Genomic DNA, 17061 nt, shown 5'->3' on the forward strand with positions numbered 1-17061 from the left:
GTTAGCGACGCTAATGGAAACAGATGAGGATGTTAGCATCCGAGGACATTAATTACATGGTGCATGACCATTACAAGGATCAAAGGCATGGTCTAGAATCAAACCACCAGAGGATGTGTTGGCTTGGAGTTCCAGCAGGTGACCACACGGCTAACGTACGGTCTAGAATGATTCGACACACTCTGAGACAGCGGGAGAGAGCGTTCCAGTGGTGAGAGACTGCGCTGGGTTGGTGAGGCCCCGACAGCACAGGCTACTCACTCGTTATTTGTTCATGGGGCTCTCCCTGCCCCGGAGAGAGGGTTCCAAGTGCAGAGCCCGTTGTATGAAGTGACAGGGTTTTGTCCAGAATGCCCAGCCATCTGCAGTCAGCAGAGACCACCTGGGATCAGGATCACAAGGCTGCCCCAACACTGCAATCAGCGGGGGGCTGTGTCAGCTGGAGCTGGACGGAGAGGGATCTTTTCCCAGGTCGTTTGGGAGGGCTATGGGATGGTAATATACTTTTAGAAAGTTCTGTTCTGTGGAGAATACATCTGCCAGGGTGTGCGTGTCAGTGTGTATATGTGAGCGTGTGTGTGTGTAAGTGTGGGTGTATGTGTGTGTGTGTGTGAGAGTATGTGTCAGAGAGGGAGAGCTGAGTTACACCATGTCACCTGATAAGACCAGAGGCATTTGACCTTTGGTGACCCCGGTAGTTTTGAGGCCAGTGTTGTTTGTACAGAGAGGCACGTTTACGTCCTGTGGTGTGTGTGTGTGTGTGTCCTGAGGGTCAGAGGTATGTCCTGGGTAGCAGCTGGTGAGAGGGACAAAGAGGGAGGGACCCTCTGAAAGCTATTCTTCTCTTTTTCAGTTGCATGCAGCTCCCCCACACACACACACTTTCTAAGTACACAGAGACAACACACACTGTACACACCTGTGTACGTACACACACACAAACAGGTGATTAAATCAGTGATATAACATGCCTCAGGTGTGCTGTGTGTTCCCTTGTTTCTACCTGTTGTCAGAGCAACCAAGCGTGTGTGTATGTGTGTGTGTGTGTGTGAGTGTGAGTGTCTGTGTTTATATATTATTGTGTAAAACACAACTGACGAGTAATTGTGTAAGGTCAAAGCAGATTCTGACAAACACCGGGATCAGGGCTCATATTGTTGTGTGTCTGCACTGGCTCCAGACCAGACTAGACGATCAGGCATGGAGGAAGCAGCCTCTGTGTACTGGTGGGCCCTGCTAGGTTTGCATGTGAAAGACTTAAACAAACAACCACAGAGACAGGAGAAAGAGTGACTCACAGACACTCAAGCGCACGCACAGCTGTATCAAAAACAAGCTGGAATAAGCAGGAAGAAGCGTTTTACGAGTCACGTGAACACATGCGCACGCACACACAGAGAAACTCACATTCAGAGGAGAGTCTGCAGGCCTCAGCCTCAGTTCAAGTTCCAGGCCCAGCCTCAGTTCTAGCCTTAGTTCCAGCCCCAGCTTCAGCCTCAGTTCCAGCCTCAGTTCCAGCCTCAGTTCCAGCCCCAGCCTCAGTTCCAGCCCCAGCCTCAGTTCCAGCCCCAGCCTCAGTTCCAGCCTCATCCCCAGCCCCAACATGGCACATTTCCATAAAGCATGAAGAGCCCAGAGAGCCAGCTGCTGAGACACCGGCTCTACTCTCTGACCTTTTGTCAATATGTACACACACACACACACTCACATACACACACACCGTTGCAGCCGTTGCTCCTGTTTTGGATGTTAACCCTAGTAAGGAAGGAGATTAAACACACAGAAACAGCACTCTCTTGAACCATCCAATCACAGTCCAGAACAACAATGAGTCACTGGCTGGCTGAGTTATTACGCAAATACTTCTCTTGTCTCTGTCTTTCTCTACTTGTTCTTTCTCTCTCCTTTCACCCTCCCCCTCCCCCCTCAACGTCCACTATGACCTTGGCATGTGTGTAACTGAGCACTTGGAAAACAACCTGCTGACAGAGGTTCAACCCAGGGTCTTGGAGCAGGGTTTAAAGGCCTGCAGGTCCACTGTTGTTCTGGGGCCTGTCCTGACCTGTTCTGGGGCAGTGAACCAAGCAGAGGCTAAGCTCCACTCCCCCAACCCAAAAACAATCCGCCATCTGAGACTCATCGTGTCTGGCCTAGTCACTGACACAAATCCCCCCCCCCCCCCCCCCCCAGCTAAATGGGTGAGGGAGATGTGATAGATGAGGCGGTGTTGGAAAGGAAACCCAGCTCCTCACCTTGTGTGCCAGACAGTGAGATCTCCAGTACACAGAGAGAGAGAGAGAGACAGAGAGAGAGAGAGAGAGTGACAGAGAGAGAGAGAGACAGAGAGAGACAGAGAGAGAGACAGAGAGAGAGAGAGAGAGAGAGAGAGACAGAGAGAGAGAGAGAGAGAGACAGAAAGAGAGATAAACTATATACTATACAAAATGTTTCAAAAAAGAAAGAACAAAAGACATAGCAACATATAGACAGACAGCTTGTGTACGTGTGTGTGTATGCATATGTGTGTGTGTGTGTTTAGAGATATGAGATTGTCTGGCTTTCACACAAGAGACTGCGGTTCTGGCATGTTATGTTCTGGAGGCCAGGTCTGTAACACAAGCCAGTAATTGATTCATTATATATATATACACACATATATATACACAGACACACACACACGGGGAGAGTAGCCTGTTTATGAAAACACAGTCTGACACAACACCGTGGTTGGTGGTGTGTCATGTCCCTCGTCCCATAATAATTTACATCCACAGCTGCCTGTCGCCAAGGGAGAACCCATTTGCGTTTCAGTTGGACAGTCTCCCCTGTCTGTTTGACTTTCATCAAGAGTTTAAAGCAACAAGTACCATGCATCATGTCTGCTAAGAAAACACAAGGGCTCATGTTCCAGCCCAGAGATAAAGACTGTGAGTGTGTGTGTGAAAGTGAGTGAGAGAGAGAGAGAGAGAGAGAGAGAGAGAGAGAGAGAGAGAGAGAGAGAGAGAGAGAGAGAGAGAGAGAGAGAGAGAGAGAGAGAGAGGGAGGGAGGGGGAGGGGGAGAGGGCGAGAGAGAGGGGGAGAGAGAGAGAGAGAGAGAGAGAGAGAGAGAGAGAGAGAGAGAGAGAGAGAGGGAGAGAGTGTGCCATTACATTGGCCTCTTAAAACAACAGAGATTCTGACACACAGATAATGATCAGCACTCCCGTGTCTCAGACTGGAGACATACCAACCCAGAATCCTCTCTGTAGAGAACACATACCGTCCCAGAATGCTCCCTGAGAACTCAAGTTAATGGCCCCACTGTCTTTACACACCAGAGGAATGTTAAATCACCGTGATCTAAAAACAACACTTACCCATGAGAGAGACAGAGAGAGACAGAGAGAGAGAGAGAGAGAGACAGAGAGAGAGAGAGAGAGAGAGAGAGAGACAGAGAGAGAGAGAGAGAGAGAGAGAGAGAGAGAGAGACAGAGAGAGAGAGATAGAGAGAGATAGATAGAGATAGAAAGGTAGATAGATAGATAGACAGAGGTAGAGAGAGAGATAAGAGAGAGAGAGCTAGAGAGAGAGAGACAGAAAGTGAAAGAGAGAGATAGAGGGTAAAGAAATAGAGAGAGAAAGAGAGATATGAAGGATACCAAGTGAGGATATAGGGCTTTTATAAAGACCCATCAGCAAGAGCAAGAACAAAAAGTGAAAAGTGGATGTGTTTATAGGTCACTTTACCACACACACACAAACACACACACACACACACACACACTCTACATTTAGCAGTGTCTGTGTTCTGTGTTGTTAGCCAGCCCGCCTCCCCACAAGCTAAACCCCACAGCAGAAAGAACCCACTGAGCAGCCTCTGTCTGTTAAGAACAGATATATAATAAACCATGTTGACTTGACCAGACAGCCTAATCCTACTCTAGGATTACACTGACTGGAACCACTGTTACTTCCAGTAATGTTAGATAAACACACACCCACACAAACACACAAACACACACACACACACACAAACAGACAAACTCACTGCTTCTGACGGGAGATTGACTTCAGTAATCTCTGATTTATTTCTACAAATAGGAGTGAATTAGAGATTAGCTTTCAAGGGATGGGTAAAGCGAGCAGAATTACAGAGAGCAACAGGGAGAGTCCTCAATCAGCATATGAGGTCTGGGAGAAGGGGATTAGAGGCCTTCATAGAGACGGCTACTGAACATTCCCCTCAGCATCCAAGAACACATCCAAGCCTGAATGGACCATCACACGATGGAGATGTGGAACACTTTTCTGACTGTCAATCACACACACACACACACACACACACACACACACACACACACACACACACACACACACACACACACACACACACACACACACACACACACACACACACACACACACACACACACACACACACACACACATTCAGCAGACAGCCCACCCAGGCCTCTCTAGATGGTTGCCGCTGGTCACAGGAGCTCATGCTCACATCAAAACAGCAGACGTGAGAAGACACAAAACACACCGTCGTAGGATAAACACCCACCCACACACACTCTAGACTAGAGCTGACAGCCTGTGGAGACGGGGGTAACAAGAAGATGACCCCCCCCCCCCACCCCATGCAGATGTACAAGGGGCGGACAGTTTGTCTAACCAGGTTTAGTGTCTGGGATATGTCCTCGCCCCTCTCCTGGACTCTCACACTTTCTGTTTCTCCCTCTGCACAGCACCCCGACACCTCATTCCAGATCCCCGGTTCACCCTACTCTCTCTCCCTTTCTCTCTCCCACTCTCTTTCTCAGGTTATCGCTGATCCAGCTGGTGTTTAGAGAGTGCTGGCCAACGCTCGGCTCCGGGTGGAGACGTGGGGAGTGTAACTTTGTGGGAAACAATGTGTGTGTGCGTGTGTGTCTCCGAGAGAACATAATAACTACAGTTCATGCTAGTTGAGCCCTGTAGCCTGGCCGGTCGCCCAGCCCTGCGTTTCTGAAGGCCCCTGCCACGCGCCTACACAGCCTGATAGAACTACTCAAACAGAAACGGTGTGCGTGCGCGCGTGCACGTGTGCACGCGTGCTGTGTCAACAGTAATTGTTAGCAGGGCCCAGTCTGAACTCAGACCCTCGGGTCAAAGTTTTCCATTGTCAGCTTCCTCCCCAGACATGGCCTGTTTAAACTCCATATCCTCACAATAACACATTAGGGGAGGGCGAGGGAGGGAGAGATTGGGGAGGGAGGGAGCAAGGGAGAGATATAGAGGAGGGAGGGATGGACGGAGGGAGATGGGGATAGGAGAGAGGGAGGGAGAGATTGGGGAGGGAGGGAGCAAGGGAGAGATATAGAGGAGGGAGGGATGGACGGAGGGGATAGGAGGAGGAGGAGGGAGGGAGAGCGATGGGGAAAGGTGCATCTGTACCCCCACAGCTGTAGCCCCGGTGCTGTTTCTGGATGTGGTAAGTATAGTTGAGCTGAGCCCAGATCATGGGGTCAGTACTGGTTTAGCTCAGTGGAGTGTCTGGGTCCTCCTCCAGCATAGGTCTCCAGAGGACCAGGCGACTCGCCTAGTTGTCCAGCCCACAGAGAGAGGCGCTGCCTGGGTGTGTTCCCACGAGACTCTGGAGCATGGATCTCCGCTATGCCTGACCATCTACTGTGAGTGTGTGTTTGTGTGTGTGTGTGAGAGAGACGTTCCTGGTGTCAAGCCCTGGTTTCCAAACAGGAAGCCTGTGGAGGGCTATGGAGCGTGGCCGCTATGGACCACGCCTCCCCAGTACTGTCGTCAGACGGGGACAGAGACGTCAGGAGATGAGGTGGAGGGAAAGCCCCGCCGCACCCGGAGCACAAAACACACACGCCATGGAAAACCCAGAAACACACTTCCTATTGCCTGCATAACTGTTTTAAAGAGGGATAGGAGCAGCTCTGCTGGGGAGGGAGGGAGGGAGGGAGGGAGGGGAGGAGGAGGGGGAGGAGGAGGGGGAGGAGGGAGGGGAGGAGCACAAAAAGGCCGGCTCGGACCACCCCAGACTCCGGCCGTAACCTTTGAACCGGCCGTCAAACCTGTCTTTGAGGAAGTCGATGACGCGTCTGAAGTCGTCGGCGCAGTACTCCCTTTTCATGTCCATGAGCACGCTGTCAGAGGCCGACTGGACGGGGACGTGCAGGAAGGCGTACACCCGGGGGTGCTTCAGGATCCGGGCCATCTCCTGGAGGAGTGAGGAGGGAGGGAGGGAGGGGGGAGGGGGTGTTACACACACTCCCCATCATCAATCATCATTCTTCCCACTGTCCTGTACTCGGTGCAGCATAGATAAGCACCTATGTGTCGCGTCAGCCTTTTTTTCTCTCCGCCACCTGTGAAATCACCACTCCGGCAAACACGTCCCGCACACACACCCTGACGGGGCATCAATTGAATAACTAGACACCCCCCCCCCCCCCCCCCCCCACCCCTCCTCGGTTTTCTTGGCGAAATGTCCCTTTTAATACATTGCAACGTCATTGTGTAATGTCACATTCGCTTTGCACACTTGTAGTCTCGCATCACAGCGCAGCGCGCGTTGCCGTGACGGAACGCAGAGCGAACACGGGCAGAAACGTCCGAGGAGGTTATGTCAACGCAGGCGCCGCTGAAGACCTGGAACGCGCGCTCCCCGGAGACGCCACTCACAGTGAGAGTTAAGACTCAGCAGTTTTACTCCACAGCACCACCTGCACCGTCACGCTTGAGCGGCGAAGAGAGGTTATGGAAATGCTCAGTCCCTTGCCAACGTATCCGGGGCAAAGGGAGTCTCCTTCAGCCCTCTCGCAGGGGCCTTGGAGCGCCAGCCCCAACCTAGACTCCTCCGCCCCCTCTCCTCTGACGGGCTTCCGAGAGCCAGGGCTGATCTCCTTCCTGTCTGAAGGTCAGAGGACTCTCTCCGACACGGCTGGGGTGGGAGTTATAATGACAGCCTACACGTGACCCTGTCCCTACTCCTACCCCTCCCTTTCTGCCATAAAGCAGACACACACCCACGTATATCCCCCTGGCATACGAGCACACACACACGGCACACGCACATGGCAATGAACATTCCCCCCGTCCCCTCCCAGGACAGTCGATGTTGGATGTATGGCGCACCAGTGGGGCCTTGCTTCTAAAGAGATAAATGAAGCGGGGAAACACTACCCCCCCCCCCCCCCATATGAGAATGTTCTACACACGGGTCACCTGGCAGCGCCACGCTAAACAATAGAGAAGCCAACGCACAATGGGGCCAATGACAGATGGGGGTCAAAGGGCAAATGTAGCTGAGCAACCAATTAAAAAGCACTCTGACGACAGAATCCCTGGACCAGTGTGACACCGGCCCGGCTCATAAATGACTTGGCACTAAAGAAGGAGACGTTAAGAGAGAGCAAGCGGCAGAGAGAGTGGGTGAGAGAGAAAAAGAGAGGGATGGAAAAAGCTAAAGAGGAAGAAAAAGAAATAAAACACCAGCAAAAACAGACAAATAAAGAAAGATACAACCAGGGGGGTGGGGGGGGAGAACAATAGCTCTCCTGGACAGATGTTGTGAAGCACACAGCTGCTGGTGTAGGTACTGGCACATCTGGAGCTATTCTCTTCTATTCCCAGACTAATCTGAGGCTAACAACACTATCGCTGGCCAGGGAGAGGCCCACGTCCTGCTTCCATCTGGAGTCCAGGGGAAGAGACGTCTTCTAGGAGAACTTCTTAGAGGCCTGGCTGACTACAAGAGCCAATGCAGACCTCTGATGCTCACAGACACAACTGTCCACATGTGCCTGGAAAACGTGTGTGTGTGTGTGTGTGTGTAAAGGGTGTTTTGTGAATATGGTAAAAGGGTGTGGATAGTTGTTTTACCCAGTTGATTCAAAAGCATTTTGTGACAGGGCACCTCCGAGTTAATGTTTCTCTCAGGAATCTCACCACGAACGAAAAGCACCTCATGAGGTGATATTGATTACCTCTCTGATAAACTCTGCGTGCTGAGCGTGTTTAACCAGAACCCCTTAATGCTTCTTGCTCTTCGTATCCGCTGTAAGCTATTGTGCGTCTGACAGAATGCAAGGCTGCTGTAATTGTCAGGGGGTTTTGTAACAGAGAAGAATTTTGTTCAGCTATGAAAGCGCTCTGGGGCAAAGCTGAGGTCACACTTCTCCGAAAAATCTTGATTTATTCTCCTTCCTTACAAAGAGGCTGTATGGAGTACTGGTCGCACGTTTAGCTGCAGGGTAGCCGAGAAGAGCACAATGTTTCCTTAATAACAAACAACTTCAGGTTGAAGCCGGGTTCCTAGCTTGAGTTTGAAAGGAAAGTCTGGCAGTGGATTCCTTTCATATCCCCCAAGGTTAAAGGGAATACTTCTAACAGGCAGCAGCAGATGGCTTGTACAAGCACTGTACCCCGCAATCACAGTCATATAATCATTACCCGAGCACTAATCACTATTAAGGAGAGAGGGAATGGTTTTGGTGAAGAATTTGTTGATTGCGGTCCATCTCCACAATTAAAATCCATTGTGTGGCTCCCCCTCTTAGTCGATCTCCCTCTCCTTGTCCTCCTCCTTCAGTGCCCCTGTTCTTCTAGCTCTCCCCCCCCCCCATCCCCGCTGGTCTACCTCTCCTGCACAGCCCGGCATGGGGTTAGCCATTAGATGATCAAAATTAAAATAATTAATTAGATCGAAGAATATGTGCTGATTGGTGTGCATAAATCCTGCCTCAGCACTGGGACCTGTAAAGGATCCGGAAGAATTAGGAGAGGGGGGGAGGGGGGGGGGGGGTAGAGCTGTATGCTAAGTGGGAGAGGTGAGAGACATGCTGGGGATAACGTTCTGGTCTCCCACTGTTAGGCGTGTCGTTAGATAACTACAGCTGGTCTGCAAGGACTAGCTTTAGACAGAGGATACCTACCTCGGCCAGCTCTACACTGATTCTTTCACCGACTGAAATCCATTGTCCAGCACTTAGGTTAGACTCTGATCTATCGTTCACCCATTGTTTCCTTACAATGCAGAACATTACATCTCGACGTCTTCTGTTCACCAAAACAGAAGAGTCGTTGAAATGCTGCGTTGCTAATTAAACATTTCAGTAATCGACTCTGTATTCTCTGACCACCCCCGCCCTGACCCCCCCCCTGACCCCCGCCCCTCTGCAGGATTTGAATATGCATCTTATTTACCAGTAAAGGCCTCATTTGCTCCAGTATGATAATGTGTGCCCTGAACTCATTACATATACACAATGAGGATTTTAATCAGTGTGTGTGTGTGTGTGTGTGTGTGTGTGTGTGTGTGTGTGCTCCTACGCATGCCCCGCAGATGGCACTGCGTCTTTTGAGTGACAAAGGTTGTGTGGTGGGCATAGGGGATTCAGCAGGCGGGGGTGGGATGTTCCCTCCATGCCAGGGCAGACAGGGGTGGGGCGGGGCCTGCTCTGGGTCATTCATCACGGGAGGGTGACAGGGTGTGTCACGCGCGTGTCACGCCTCCTAATGACTCCTCATCAGTGGGCGCAGTAGGGCGGAAACACGTCAAGCCTCCTTTAGACACCTTCCACAGAGTCTTAGAGTCTTCCCCCGGCACCATTCCTCAACCCTCGTCTTTTTCACCTGACTTTTCTACTTGAAGGCGCAATTCCAAAAGCCTCCGAAGAGAAGAAGAAAAATGCATCTATGATGAATAGCATGCAAGAAGCAAAAGTTAAAATAGATCACCGAGTAGAAAACCGTCGAGTGAAAGCTTTCAATCCGATCAGTTGGTTATTTACTAAATGACACCTTCCTGTTGAATGCCCGACAGGTTTAATCAAAAAGTGGCAATTCTCAAATGAAAGAAATCCCATCAAAGCTCACGAGGGTGCCAAACAGTCTCTTGAGTAAATCATGCCCTTTAATAGCCATGTTCCACCGATAACAGGGGGAGGAGACCAGCAGCAGAGAGAAGCCAGGCTAGAATATAGAGACTTGAGACATGAAAGCCAGACCCTAATAGAATTGCAGACCTGACAATGTAAGGAGAGCCCTCTCTCTCAACCAAACGGGTTACCAGGGTCTGGTTGAGAGATGCAGCTAGAGTAATGATTCACTATGACATTATAATACCCTCAATACTTAACGCCTCACAGCATCGCTCAGGCTTTCATCTCTCCCTGATCAACTGAGAAGCCGGGACTCGCGCGGTGTTGGGATGCGATCTGATTGGAGGATCAGATGAAGAAGATATGAATTCCAATAAAACAGATAAAAAGCGGGACATTCCAATCACGTACTCTTTCGAAAAGGCCGCTTTTCTGGCTTTAAGGGAGTAGGTTGAGGAACGTTCAAAAAACATATAACAATATTGGAAAATACGTGCTAATTAAACAATCCTCACCATGTATTGAGTGTGGAATACACCGTACATTATCTAATGAGTTTCCCTGCCTGCTTCCCCAAAGGGCCGGTGAATCTGTGTTTTCTTGTATAATTGCTGTTTTCTTTGGAGCCCGAGTCTGTGTGCTGGCCGCCCGTCCCTGAATAACACACCATCTGCCGGAGGGAGGGAGGGAGGGGGGGGCACTAGCGTGAGGTTTGAATGGAAAAGCCAGCTCCCAGCCAAGCCATTTAAAACAGGCTACTGCGACAGGGAAACTCGGGGCAGAGCGATATCAGCCAATCTGTCTGGGGCTCACATACATTGGCAGACTGGGACTGGTGAAATGTGTTGAGTAGCACTGAGGGTCCAGCTGATGTCATCCACACTTAGCTAATGCTTTGTCGCCTCTCACCGAGCAGTGTACCAGTATGAAGTTGAGAAAGCTTGAATTGAAAGAGAGCTCCTGTATGAAGGGCAAAGAGGCAGAAACCAAGCGAGCATATCTGCTTCGTCTATCTACTACTGTGTCTAATCAGCCACACTGTACAGCCTTCCACGTAAATGAGGCTATAATACACTGGAACCAACTCTGCTCCAATATCTCTGATGTGAAGACAGAAAGGATGTAAGTTTGTGTGTGCGTGTGTGTCACGTGTGTCTGAGAGTGTGTGCGTGTGTGTCATGGCCTGGGGTATCACTAGATTAGCAGGTGTCTCCAGGGCTGGTCTCTCCAGTTTTACAATACAAAGCGGCACCAACTTTACCTACTGGAGATAATTAATCATTTCAAATGTCATTCTGTGTCGGAGTAAATGAATGTCCTGGAGGGGTGTTGGGTCTAGCTACACTCACTAAAACACACACACACACGCGCAGGTTCATAATCATTGATTAGTCCGGTTCAATTTCCCAGAATTCCTACTGACATCATTGACGACGCCAAGTGCTAAAATTAGCCACTCTCCATCTCCACGTCGATGGCATTCTGTTCAGACAGGATGAGAGAGGATCGATAGAAATGGATGTGGAAAGCTTTAGGTGGATTCGACTTCAGACACGCACTGTCCCCACTGCAACGTAAATGTCTGTCAGATGACATCACTCCCACACTAGAGTGATAAGACCACTAGAACCACTCCATACCTGGATAAGAGCCTACAGGCCTGGGTGGAGTCATCCATGGAAGTTTGCAATAACTACTGAACCATAGGGTGCACTTGGTCTGTTTCTCTATACGTCACTGAGGGGTGGGCTGCACTTTAGAGACAATTCAATAGCTTTATGCGGCGCAGAAACAGCCCCATCCGCAGCAGTGGAGAGGGGTTTTCAGCCTGGCTCGACAGGGCCGCTGCCACACTGGTCAGGCCTGCCTCCTGGTGCTGCAGTGAGCCAGTCAGCCTGCCTCCTGGTGCTGCAGTGAGCCAGGCAGCCTGCCTCCTGGTGCTGCAGTGAGCCAGGCAGCCTGCCTCCTGGTGCTGCAGTGAGCCAGGCAGCCTGCCTCCTGGTGCTGCAGTGAGCCAGGCAGCCTGCCTCCTGGTGCTGCTGTGAGCCAGGCAGCCTGCCTCCTGGTGCTGCAGTGAGCCAGGCAGCCTGCCTCCTGGTGCTGCAGTGAGCCAGGCAGCCTGCCTCCTGGTGCTGCTGTGAGCCAGGCAGCCTGCCTCCTGGTGCTGCAGTGAGCCAGGCAGCCTGCCTCCTGGTGCTGCAGTGAGCCAGGCAGCCTGCCTCCTGGTGCAGCAGTGAGCCAGGCAGCCTGCCTCCTGGTGCTGCTGTGAGCCAGGCAGCCTGCCTCCTGGTGCTGCAGTGAGCCAGGCAGCCTGCCTCCTGGTGCTGCAGTGAGCCAGGCAGCCTGCCTCCTGGTGCTGCAGTGAGCCAGGCAGCCTGCCTCCTGGTGCTGCTGTGAGCCAGGCAGCCTGCCTCCTGGTGCTGCCCTGAGCCAGGCAGCACTCAGCACCGAACCGTCTGAGAGGCACCGCCACTCTCCTCTCAGGCTTCCTACGTCCTCGTCAATCGAAACCAGCTCCCTCACCCTTCCTACCCAACACCCTTCACTCCTGCTGTACGAGTTCTGCGGACGGTTTCCAACCAAGAATGTTTGGTAAGCAGGATCACGATATGAACGGAGAGGGACCCCGCCGCAAAATGTGGCTTCAACAGTTTTTAAGTCTTGTTTCTTTTTGGCTCAGTTTGCACGGTTATATTCCGATGGTGGCTCGACAAAGACGACCACTAACCCATCCCTTCAACCTCGCTTCGTGGTCATAATTCACGCAAAAACACATCAATATGGATCTCTGTCTTCGTGTAGGGTCCCCTCTACCATGCTACATTAGGCCCCTAATGCACTAAGGGTCCCAGGAGAATCATTACTTTGAAAATTGCTCGTGGTCTGGTAGGAAATTAGCAGCCAGAGCTCCAAATACAAAATGACACTGCTCTGCTCCGCTTTCTCCACCATCTTAGTACAGTAGATCAGGCTGTGTGTGTGTGTGCAAATGGCTTTATGTGTGATAACCACTGGTTAACAAAGAGGCAGATCCCACCGGCTCAGCCCTTAAGAACGTCACAACCTCTGGAGTCAGAGAAGAAGAGGAGGCCAGAAGAAGGAGAGCTGGAGACCAGAGCAATGTCCTGATGCATGTGTCTGTGGCTGTGGCTCTCAGTGTGCCAACACTGACATGTACAGGACGTGATGTCGTTTGAATACATCTGAAAGCCCAGGTCTTCAGCCTTGCCATAACCAACTAGTGGTTCATGGTTCACACACAGGAAAACAAGATTAAAAAGCACCTTTTTAAAAACCAAATACCAAATGTTTGGTTCTATTTTTCAAAAGCAGCAGTTTCCTAAAGGTATCACAGATTGCAACACTTGCTTTAAGAGTATGCGTTGGATCAATATGTTGGAGGCCTTGCACTGAAGTACTGGCATTGTGTTGTATTATGTATGTGTGAGTGTGTGTGTGTGTGTATATATGTGTATACACACACTATGGTATTTGGTAAGACATTGTTAATAAATGAATCTTTTCCTGGCGTTGAAAAAAAATGATATATATATATTTATATTATATATATATATTTATGCGCCAGTGTTAAAGTTCAATTTTGTTCAACGCCAGGAAAAGATTCATTTATTAACACTGTATTACCAAATACCAGTTTTATTAACAACAATAAACACTCCATTGGATAGGCAAACGATGCCTAAGGAAGTGTGAACTATCCTCGTGTTCAGCTACCCTGCTTTCCTATTCAGCTTCTTTAACTTGGCTGCCCAGGTGAGCCTGAGGTCCTACTGCATGTGCCTGATTAGGAACGAGAGGCTACTGATACCAGCGTTCAGATGAGATCTCAGCCGTGCCCATTGTTAAATTGATTTGATCCTGAGGACTTTAATAAGCCGCTGAGTCCATTTAGTTACGCCTGTTGATTTTCTAGTCAGGTACTGTAGTGAATGCCCCCTCCTCCTCCTCCTCACTCTTCACCCTAATAATCAACCCTGAATGCCTAGCAGCTGCTGGGTGATGTGGCTCCTGTGCTAAGGCTGCATAACGGGGCTAACTCCTGCTAAACACCTGCTTGAAAGGGCACTCGGTGCGACACTGAATGGCACAGCTTCCGCAGGTAAAAACCACCCTGCAATTTTAGCCCTCTTTAAATAGAAATGCAGAAACTCTGAAAGCTCTGAGACAAAAGTGGGGGAGCAGGAAGAAAAATAAGTAAAACTGGGGGAAAGAAGTAAGAAAGATCTTTGTTAGGGGATTTCTGTGTGCGGTGATTTGAAGAGAGCCATTAAAGACCCAAAGTAATCAAAAAATGTCAAAATGAAAAGCCCATGAGAGGCAATCTGGAGATAACAGCCCCAATCACGGCCGGAGCCCTGTCATTTCTGCTTCTGTCACAGGAGGAAAAAATGTGAGCGTTTCTGAAGAGTGCTCTTGGCATTTCTGCACCAATCCAAGCCATTTTAGTTTGATTTTCCCAATATCAGGTGATGCAATACCTGGTGTCCTTCAAATAATAAGTGAATAAAAAAATCATAACAATAGGTTTCCTCCTGACGGAGGAATCCTAAAAAGTAGACAAAAAGGGGGAAATTCTGAATTGTTCTGCTGAAACAGGGGCTTCTAAAAACATTTTCATTTAGTGATGAAAATGTGCACAGGAACTGCAGCATGAATGAAGGCACCTGAATGGTTTGGTGAATAGCGAGTTATATACATACATGCACATTCTAATAACTCTTCATTTTTTTGAATACGAACAAAAACCACAATTCTATAAGGCTTTGGGTATTCATGAATGGCACGCTATACAATGGCAGTGTAGATTTCAATTAAATTACAGTTAATACAGGCAACAGCACCTTTGAAGGATGTGTTTAATATATGACTGTGGACAATTAAAGGTGTAGTGGGCAGATATAGTGCCGTCAACTCCACACACACTCTCACTTCTCTACATTTCTAATTAGCATTTAATTGTTATTTCCCTTTCATTAGAAAAAAAGAGCTTCATCAGTTTTTAATTTGAATGTATCGAAGCATAAACGTAACCTATACATATGGGGACAGAATTACAACCTCAATTAACCCTGGGCAAATTAAAAGTGCTTCCCACAGCATTTCATCTGTTACCCACAGTAGGACGATGTCCTCTCCTGTCTTCGCGTGGTTCTGGAAGAGTATAGACTGGATCTATAGAGTATACTGTATAAGGAGTCTTGACACATGTCTGCTAGTTTTGTGTGTCTGTCTGTGTGTGTTGGTGTGTGTGTGTAGGGCATGTGTGTGTATGCATGTACATGTGTGTGTGTGAGTGTACAGTACATGCATGCGTGTGTGTGTGTGTGTGTCTCACCTCCAGGTGCTCCAGGATGTAAGGTGGGTTGGTCATGCCCAGACGAAGCATGGCTCCCTGAGGGATCTCCTCCACCAGCCTCCACAGCAGAGTGGGCAGGTCTGTGCCAATGTCCTTCCCATACGCCCCTGTGTCCTCACTGGTCAGCCAGATCTCACACACGCCCTCTGATGGGGGAAGAGCAAGATGGGTTAGAAGAATATAGCGAGAGTGAGAAAGGCAAAGGGCAAGAGAAACAGCAAGCAAGAGAGAGAGAGAGCGTGAGTGAGTGAGTGAGTGAGTGAGTGAGAGAGAACTCACTTCCCTCGGGAAACTTCTACAGCATCCCCCTTCCACGACATGCATGCTTGACACAAAGAGCATCCCTTCGGCAAACCAAGGGTCCTCTTCACAACCCACCCCGAAACCTCGCAGACAAAACGCTCACGACGCGCATCTGTGCGCTTCGGAGGAACACCGCGGCTCGGTCGACAGCCTGGAAAGGATCCGGCCGACCACGGAAAAAGGAGGCGCTGAAGGTCACCCGGAGACGGAGAGCGGGCGACAGATAAGTTCTGGTTTGGAGGCGCGGCGCTCGGCTGAGGGCGTCTAATGCGGCGAGAGATCATTACCCGCGCTGAGTATGATCCATGCGGTCGTGGCCCAGAGAGTAAGTAATGACGACGCCACCGCGGTAATTGGAAGGACAAATCAAGAGCGTCGCCATTAACTTTGATGTGCGCCTCGGAAGGAGCGTCCAGAGACAAAAGGGGGGCGGCGCGTGGCTGTGTGCAGGAAGGCCTTCTCTTAATGTGCCCAAGCACTGCCTCAACCGGGAGGGATATCAGGAGCTCATTAGGAAAGCCATTGTCTCCGGGGTCGTTTTCTAAGAGAGGCGTCTGCAGTCTTTTGTCAACAACCTTAAAGAGGGGAGGGGTGGGGGGGGGGGGGGGGGGGGGGGGCATGGGGTTGGCTTCATGGCACTGCCTATCCATAACGTCTCCGCTCCGTAGAGTCTGAGAGCGATGAAGACTCTGATGGTTTGTTGTGCTCCCTCTTTCTCTCTCGCTATGTCTCTCTCTGACACGGGGATGATGGACTGACTGTGACAGACATGAACAAGTGCTTCGTCTCGTCTGTCAGGATTCCAGAGACAGTTCGCTCCGGAGGTCCCTCTTGTTTACTGTTCAAATGTGCCGACACAGCAGACGGAGAGAGCGGGAGAGCGTGCGAGCGAGCGAGGCAGAGTGGAAAAGAGAGAAAGAGGGGAGCGGTGAGAGAAAGAGAGGGAGAGGGGAGAGACAGAGAGAGAGAGAGAGGAGAGAGAGAGAGAGAGGGGAGAGAGAGAGAGAGAGACAGAGAGAGCACAACAGACAGACAACAGACATCGCAGCACACGTGGGAAAGTATTTGCTCACAAATATAAACAAGACAGATAAAAAGCTACGGAATCAGAACATGCTGATGAACCCCCTGACGAGACGGCGACACGTCGTGACAGCGAACACGTCTCTCAGCGACAGCGCAGGAAGCCTTTTGGCATCATCACTCGAAGCCCCCCCCCCCCCCAAAATAGAACACCACTCTGCTTTGAGGCCTTTGTGCCATTCTATGGCTGCCGGTCACAGCTGACCGTGTGTCTGTGTCCAGACACACTGAGAACGCCCGGCTTCCCTCCAGGACCCCGTGCTCTATAAGTACTGTACATGTGTACCCGTGTACCTGTGTACCTGTGTACCTGTGTACCTGTGTACCTGTGTACCTGTGTACATGTGTACCTGTGTACCTGTGTACCTGTGTACCTGTGTACATGTGTACCTGTGTACCTGTGTACCTGTGTACCTGTGTACC

At 50.2% G+C, this 17061-nt stretch overlaps 1 protein-coding gene across 1 annotated transcript in view; it reads right to left on the reverse strand.

The window, feature by feature from the left end:
* Positions 1–17061, reverse strand: part of cdkal1 (CDK5 regulatory subunit associated protein 1-like 1) — a 141004-nt gene that overhangs the window by 57134 nt on the left and 66809 nt on the right. The window contains exons 9-10 of the mRNA XM_047039871.1: positions 15232–15398; positions 6066–6211 (exon numbers count right to left, since the gene is read on the reverse strand). Of these exons, the coding sequence (XP_046895827.1) occupies positions 6066–6211; positions 15232–15398 (313 nt within the window). The remainder of the gene's footprint in view (positions 1–6065; positions 6212–15231; positions 15399–17061) is intronic.

This window comes from Hypomesus transpacificus, chromosome 2 (genome assembly GCF_021917145.1).
Source record: "Hypomesus transpacificus isolate Combined female chromosome 2, fHypTra1, whole genome shotgun sequence".
Classification (NCBI taxonomy): domain Eukaryota; kingdom Metazoa; phylum Chordata; class Actinopteri; order Osmeriformes; family Osmeridae; genus Hypomesus; species Hypomesus transpacificus.